Source organism: Talpa occidentalis, unplaced genomic scaffold, assembly GCF_014898055.3.
Source record: "Talpa occidentalis isolate TD23 unplaced genomic scaffold, MPIMG_talOcc4v2.1 talOcc4.813, whole genome shotgun sequence".
Taxonomy (NCBI): Eukaryota; Metazoa; Chordata; class Mammalia; order Eulipotyphla; family Talpidae; genus Talpa; species Talpa occidentalis.
Genome location: NW_023605210.1, coordinates 13,001 through 20,711, shown reverse-complemented (window position 1 = coordinate 20,711; position 7,711 = coordinate 13,001). Strand labels below are relative to the sequence as shown.

The window sequence follows — 7,711 nt, the reverse complement described above, 5'->3', positions numbered from 1 at the left end:
TTTTTTTTCAGTTTGAAGATCAGTTAAAGCATTTTAGCGTGTTATACACATGACTCACATGTGCAATTTTTAGAAACATCCAATTAAGTATAAGATTTAAGAAATTCTATAAATGTATATGTTGACTTTTACTACACATACGACTAAGAAAGCAATAATTCTGGTGTGCCACTAAGTGTGAATCATTTATTACACAGCAGGTTTACAGCACCTCTAAAGAGAACCAAACCAATTTCAGAAAGCAACATTGAATGATTTGGTCATGCTGAAACTGTCGAGAGACTTAAGATCTGGTGGTCAAACGAAGCTATTTAACTAAGCTGTAACTAAGCAGTTCAAACCTATGGGAAAAGTTCATGCTGACTCGACTTTAAGGCTCACTCTAGCTCCAGGCAGAGATAAGTAGTCCAAGGAGGTTCTCATAAGCTCATCTGGCTGGATGGTGGTACATTAGCAAACCTCGACTCAGAGACGGTACTTAAAGCTGTCAGGCAGGATGAGCTCTCTGAGGAATGAGTGTAATCAGGACAGGAAGGACTATAATAGAATCCTGAACTCTTCTTAACTTAGAGGTAAGAGAGGAGGAACCAGGCAGGAACAAGCAGTTGGTGAAGTAAGGGAATTCCAGAGAGGGTCCTGTCCTGGAAGTCAAGTGCAAAAATTGTATAAGAAGGGCCTCCCTGGGGCCTCCCCGGTGGCGCAGCGGTTGAGCACTGGGCTGCGAAGCTGCCCGCGGCCTCTGCAGTGCCGGTTCGATCCCCGGCTGCTCCCCGGCCACTGGAGGAGGGTCCCACATGGCGCGCAGACCTCTCCTGCCGCCCGCTGCTCCCCTCAGCAGTGTCCTTCGGTCCTTCTGCCTGCTCTGCTCCCCGCTCTGGCTCTGGTGAATTCTCTCACCCTCCCGCACTAAGGACTGTGACGATGCTGGGTGACCATCACTGCTCTAGTTTCCAAAACTTCTTTGTCTTTGTCCCCCCCAACATAAACTGTCTGTACCCATTAAACACTAACTCCCCACTCCTTCTCCCTCTGGCTCCAGCCCTGGGTGATCCACAGTTAATTTTCTGTTTCTGTGAATTTGCCTGTTTTAGGCCCTTCATGTAAGTGGAATCAGGTTTGTCTTTTGTCTGGGTTATTTCACTATTCTTTTTTTCTTAAGAATTTATTTTTATTTGTTTATGCATACATAAACTAGGGTATAGGCCAGAGGTGTGTGCATGGTGTGTGTGTGCGTGTGTGTGTGTGTGTGAGAGAGAGAGAGGATTCACCAGAGATAGAGTGGGGAGAAAGAACAGGCAGGATCCACTGAAATACACTGCTGAGGGCACCAGAGGGCGGGACAGCAGATGTTTGCTCCACCATGTGGGTCAGCTTGCTGGCTGGGGATTGAACTCACGCCCCAGTGGCTGGTGGTAGCTTGATAGCCCTGAGACTTTAACCCTGTTCAACCAGGTGAATCCTCTCACCCTCCCGCGCATCTGGCCTGTACCCCGGTTCTTGTATAAAAGTAAATATTTTTTAAAAAAATTCTGCTAAGGGGCCTCCCTGGTTGAACAGGGGTTAAAGTCTCAGGGCTATCAAGCTACCACCAGCCACTGGGGCGTGAGTTCAATCCCCAGCCAGCGAGCTGACCAGGCAGACTGAAGAAATACACTGCTGAGGGGAGCAGCGGGCAAGACAGGAGAGATCTGCCGCACCATGTGGAATTCTCGCCAGCCGGCCGGGATCGAACTGGCGCTGCAGAGGCCGCGGACAGCGTCACGGCGCGGCGTTCAACCGCCTGCACCACCAGGGAGGCCCCAGCAGAATGTTTTTGAAGGCCCATTCATGCAGTAGCAGATTCTAAAATATTTGCTCCTTGTTATGGCTGAATAATGTGCCTTTGTATGTGCACACACATTTATTCATCTATCGATGGACACTTGGGTCGTTTCTACTTTTTGGGTAGCTGTGAATAATGCTGATATAAACACTGATGTACAAACATCTGGCCTATCCCTGCCTTCTTTGTATTTATACCTAGGAATGGAATTGCTAGGTCATGTGGTAGTTCTAGATTTAACTTTTCAAGGAGCTGCCAAACTGTTTCCACAATGATTGTACCATTTTATATTTGCACCAGCAATGAAGGATGATTCCAATTTGTCTACATCCTCAATACTCACCCCACCCCCAATGTCTCTCTCTCTCTGTGTCTCCTCTCTCTTTCACAGCCATCTTAGTAGGTTTGCAGCGGTATCTTGTGTTTTTGATATACATTTCCATAATGACTAATAATGTTGATCATCTTTTCACATGCTCATGGCCATTTGCCTATTTGGAGAAATGTTTGTTACAGGGCAACCCGTGTAACAGAGACAACGGCCTCGCAGCAGCTCCTCTGTCTCCCATGCCCCTGGATTCTAGAAGGGCCCCAGGGCACCCGCCAAGACTATAGGTCAGATCAGCTGCTCTGAAGTCTTGCCTGTGTGGTGTCTGTGGACATCTGAGGTCGCCAGGATGCGGGGACAGAGCTATTCCCACCAGAGCGAGAATTGTCAGAGGTCTTAGTGCTCGCTCAGGAAATGCTACCACCAGCTGTACTAATTCCGAGTCTCTGAATTGAAAAGTGAAGCTGCTAAGCATCCGCATGGACCTCAAGATGTAACTGGGTGAAAAGGCTACAGCCAGAAAGGAGTAACCAAAGACCAAGACAGCAGTCGCTTCCTCCAATAATCCTCAGTAATGAAGTATAACGAGAAAAAGATCACTTGCACAAAAACAAAAAAAATTAGAGACTACCCAAGTGTTGGAAAAAAAAAGAGTACGTCCTAGATGGGGGTGGGGGAATAGAGGGAAGAAGAGACAGTTTTAATTGAGAACAGACTGAAACATTCAAATAAATAGAAACCCAGGATAAAGTTCTTTCTAGAAAGATTCTTTATTTCCTTTTGTACGTCCCACTCCAAGTTATTCCTTAAAGGACTGACAGGACCTTTTGAAATTTTATTTGCAGATATATGTATATGTATATTATATGTGTTATTATGTGAGCAGAACGGCAACCAACAGCATCTGAAGAAGAGTCACATCCTTGCACGGCAGCAGGCAGAGGGGTCGTGGGGTCGCCCGCAGGTCAGGTGTGGCTGCTGGGGCCGGGGAAGCAGGGGTGGGTGCGGGGTGAGAGAATGGGCTCAGAATGCTTCTGCTTATTTCCTGATGGCAAAAATGCTTTGGAAATCCTCCTCAAATTGTTTCTCCAGTTGGAGTCCCAGATTGAGGGAATTCTTTTCCTGAAAAGTTCAAGCACGGACAGATGTGGTCACAGCCAGGGCCAGTGAGCTGGGCTCTGAGGTTCAGAGCATCCAACTCTTCATCAAGTGAGAGTAACTTACATTCCCTACAGCACGGTCACTTCTCGGTGGAGAGGCAGTCTAACTCTTCCCCAGAAATTTAGTGATGGGATCATCTTAAAACTTCTAGTTATTTCAATTAACACAGCACATGTTACTGTAACAACATGATAGCACAGAAACATCCAGAGCACATTCAGGGCCTCTGTCTTCCTACTTTCTTTATTTTCACCCCTTGAGGTAACAATCCTTGTTAACTTTTTGATAAACACTAGAAATCCAGATGTAAAGAAATCCAAGATTTTGAAATTTGAGAAATTCGATGGAAACAAAACACTAGCTGCCTGTTTTTCCCAGTTTACTTTTCTAAATTTCTTTTGCAAAATTGGAAACCTGTTTAATATAAAAGATTGCTGTTCTCAAAGTGTTATTTCCAAGTGAATTTTAGAAAATGAGGCTTAGATCTTCAAAACATGATCAAGGACAGGAGGTGCTCGTTGCCTTTAACATGCACTTCCCTTTCCTGTGAGGAGCTGGTCTGAGTCACTGGACCATCCAGAAGTGAGGAAACTCTGAGGCCAGGATCCTGCTTGCAAGGACAACTTCCCTCTGCAGGTGCTTTCTCCTTCCCAGAGGGCGGGGCTTTAGACACCTCCAGAATATTTAATTGTGTGTGTGGGTTTGCCACCGGCTGAGGGGAGTTGTAACATTTCCAGGTTGCAAGAAGGTGACAGGCAAAGTGACTTAATGGAAAGGAAAAGCGTAGCCGAGAGACCCACTTACCCTGTGATGTTCCCTGTGGTTCTGAAAGACGAGGCGCATGTCCAGCACGAATGTCTCCACGCGGGAGTATAAGTTATTGTAAAACTTTTGCCGGATTTTGTTTAACCACATGAACTTTCTCTTGCCTTGAGATAACTGTTCACTCTGTGACAAAAGGGCCAGGGGAGGCCTATTAGCAGGTTTCAGTCCTGCCTTCCCTGCTCCCCTGCTATGGACTGAGTGGGCGTGTCCCTGCCCCCCACTCCACACGATGGAATCCTTGCCCCAGTGTGGTGGTGTGAGCGGGTGGGAGATAATAAGGTCACAGGGTTGGGGTGCTCAGGATCCTAATTAGTGCCCGTAGAAAGACACCCCGACAGTTCTCTCTCCCTCTCTTTCCCCCATCTAAGGAGGCATGAAATGTCCACAGTCTGTAGCCTGGAAGAGGCTCTCCTGACTGCCAGGCACGCCAGTCCTGACCTTCCAGTCTCCAGCACTGTGAGAAATAACTGTCGGTTGTTGAAGCCACCCAGGCTGTGGTACTTGTGATTACGGCCAGAGTGTGAAGGGCTGGCTCAGCTGCCTCAGCCACCCACCAACCAGGCACAGCCAATTGGCGATTTGTACCCCGGGAGTCGTGCCACAAAGCTGAGAAACACCAATTCCAAGCTTTGTTGCTGTTACTTACATTATCGGGGTTGGAGATTAAAGAGCTTCTTGGTGAACTTGAAAAGATCTTCAAGAGGAGGAACTGACATTTCTGCAAAAGAGAGAGGAGATTTTAAGTGACAGCTGTTGGGAGAGAATGACTCCTCGTGCCCCACAGATCACACAACTCCCCAACCTGGGTCCTGAGTGTGAGTCTCTGGGCGTGAGTGTCTTCGGGGCATGTGCCCCAGGCACAGCAGGGTGAGCAGTCGACCCGCGGGCACCCTCCAGAGCCACCTGGGCTTCTGGCCTGGTGGAAACAGAAAGAGGAGGCTTCCGCTTCCCTGCCCAACTCACCAACTTGTCCACGCCCGTCATTGGCCTCTTTAGGACCTCGGATTCCTTATGGCGTTGCTGGGTTTCTGGGGAACTTCTCTGAATCTTCCTTATCTGGCACAAGATGCAACTCCAGGGTTCCCTGGGAAGTCAGGGGAGAAGTGAGCCAGGATGGTTGCGCTGGACTCTGCTGCTGCTCCTGCAGGTGCTGCGGTTTCTGTTCAAAAATGACTGAGTTTGCCCCATTCCTGCTTCCCTCTGGAGGCCTCTGCATCAAGCCCCCATTCGGGCTCCCTGGCTACAGATTCCTTCCCTCTCCCCCCACTCTAGTGCTCACAGGATTGACAGGCTGTTGAGTGAGGTGCACAGTGGGGAGGGGCCCTGACTCATCTCAACATTGAGGGTTCCCACCAGCACCACTGCAGCCTGGTGATGAGCCCCGTTCCCCAGAATGAGGACGGAAGTGAGGCCCGTGGGGACTGGAGTTCTGGGTCTTGCTGAGCATCAGACCAGGGTACAGCCAGGAAACCAACTCTTGTTTCTCTACTTTGCCGGAGAAGCGGGGAGCCCAAGTGACAGGCCTCAGTCTCTGCCATGCCTGTGTTGACACCTAGAATCTGTGCTGTGGCGCCTCTCGGGGAGGAGACCCACCAGCGGAGCATCTCGTCTTCACTTGCCCCCGACTCAGCTCCCACTCTCCTCCACCAGGCGCTGGACAACCGCGTGGGGATGATCCACCTTGAGGATGTCATTCAGCCTGTTTCCTGGCCAGCCCAGGGCTGCTCAAGGGGGTCCCCGATAAAGTGTCCATGGTGTTAGGGTGAAGACTGTCCATGGACTCAAGAAAAGAGGGGTCTATCCTCTGCCTCTGCAGATTTCTAAGCTGTAGGGGGTGTGGATTGTTGAACCCCGGAGTTGGCCTCATTCCCTGGGAACTGGTGGGAGCAGGCAGATCACACTGGGTTCTTCCCCTTACGAGGAGGGGTGCTCTGTGCTTGTAGGGGCAGACACAAGCTGTGGGGATGACCTTCTGAAGGTTGTCACTGCCCCAGCTTTTTCAGTTTTGTGATGTTCAGCAGGTCACATATGCTTTAAACTTGCAGTTGATTCTGGTGTCATCCCTCATCAAAGAATGTGGGTCTGGAAACCAAGCAGGAAGGTGGTGACTCCTCTTTCTGTTGCACCTAATATGACTAGTAGAGATTTCGCTTCCTGGGACGCGGCTCCTGCCAGCACCGAGAAACAGCTCTGGACCATGTTTCTTGATCCTGATGCTTAAGCACCTGCTCCCTCCACACTGAGACACACAGACCGAGGCTGAGACTTTGCAGGCCAAGCGTGCACGGCGGGAAGAGCTGCAGCATAAGAAGAAGAGCAAGAAAGTCTCACCCACCCGCTGGAGTCTGTTTGCTGGATGTGGCATTTCTGGTGAAAGGACCTTGGGCAAGTGTCACAGCAGAAGAGCAGTCCAGGTCCACGGCACACTTCACATATGTTTCTGTTTTCTGCCTGAGGGGAGATAAAGCAGATCCCAGAGGATCAGTGAGTCCGGGGAGGTCAACGTGCTGCAACTCTAGACATACGGCTTGGGGTTGGCCACAGCACCAAAATGCTCGTGCCAAAGTGACTCCGAAGAATACTAAGGAACAACACTGAGCAGAGATTTCAGGTTCAGGCTGAGTGTTTCACTGGAAGTTTTCTCTGTGAAGACAGATCTGATGAGGTCATGACAACAAAAAGGATGAACTATATATGATCTGAAAAATGTAATATTCTGCTGGCCAAACTTGACTTAGGAGTACAGTATCTAATTTCTCTTCCCTGCATGATCTTTTTTTTTATTTATTTTTTTTTATTTTATAGAGGCATGTTTTATTTATTTATTTATTTTGTTTGTTTGTTTTGTTTATACAAGCACTGGGTACAGTCAGAAGCGTGGGAGGGTGAGAGAATTCACCAGAGCCAGAGCGGGGAGCAGAGCAGGCAGAAGGGCCGAGGCACACTGCTGAGGGGAGCAGCGGGCGGCAGGAGAGGTCTGCGCGCCATGTGGGACCCTCCTCCGGTGGCCGGGGAGCAGCCGGGGATCGAACCGGTGCCTTAGAGGCCGCGGGCAGCCTCGCAACCCAGCGCTCAACCGCTGCGCCACCGGGGAGGCCCCCTGCATGATCTAAATGGACTCACTGAAGTGTGATTTATTGAGAATTTTAAAAAGATGGAGTAAAATTCGGAGATGTCCCTGTAACCCATTTTCTTGAGCCTAAGTCCCCTCTGAGATGAAGGGCTTGGGATCGGAAGGAGGCCTATGAGGAAGGGCAAGAGATAGTCGACCCAACTGATTACCTCAGACTGAGTCACCCTTCACACCCTAGGACAGGGTAGAGATGTTTGTCTTAATAAACAGATCACATGACATGTTTCTCCACAAAACCCAGCGGCTGTGGTACCTGGTTATGCTAATAAAGTGAGTGGAGACTGTAGCCTCAGAAACCAGCTTTGTGAAGACACAACTTGCTGGCGTGGGGGAGACGGCCAAGATCTCCTATGTCAGAGATGAGGAAAATGGAAGAGTCTTTACCACACAGGCTCGCTCTCACGCCCAGCCTTGGAGATGCTGTGGATGGCATCAGCTGCCT

The 7,711-nt window shown here is 49.4% G+C and overlaps 1 protein-coding gene across 1 annotated transcript; it reads right to left on the bottom strand.

Annotated features, from left to right (window-relative positions):
* Nucleotides 1-3,153: 3,153 nt before the first annotated feature.
* Nucleotides 3,154-6,586, bottom strand: LOC119235034 (nuclear body protein SP140-like protein). The gene is made up of 5 exons (XM_037498071.2): nt 6,472-6,586; nt 5,100-5,220; nt 4,783-4,854; nt 4,116-4,259; nt 3,154-3,272 (listed from the first exon to the last, which is right to left on the bottom strand). The coding sequence occupies exons 2-5, from the start codon at nt 5,118-5,120 to the stop codon at nt 3,189-3,191; spliced, it is 321 nt and encodes a 106-aa protein (XP_037353968.1). The 5' UTR covers nt 5,121-5,220; nt 6,472-6,586; the 3' UTR covers nt 3,154-3,188.
* Nucleotides 6,587-7,711: the final 1,125 nt, after the last annotated feature.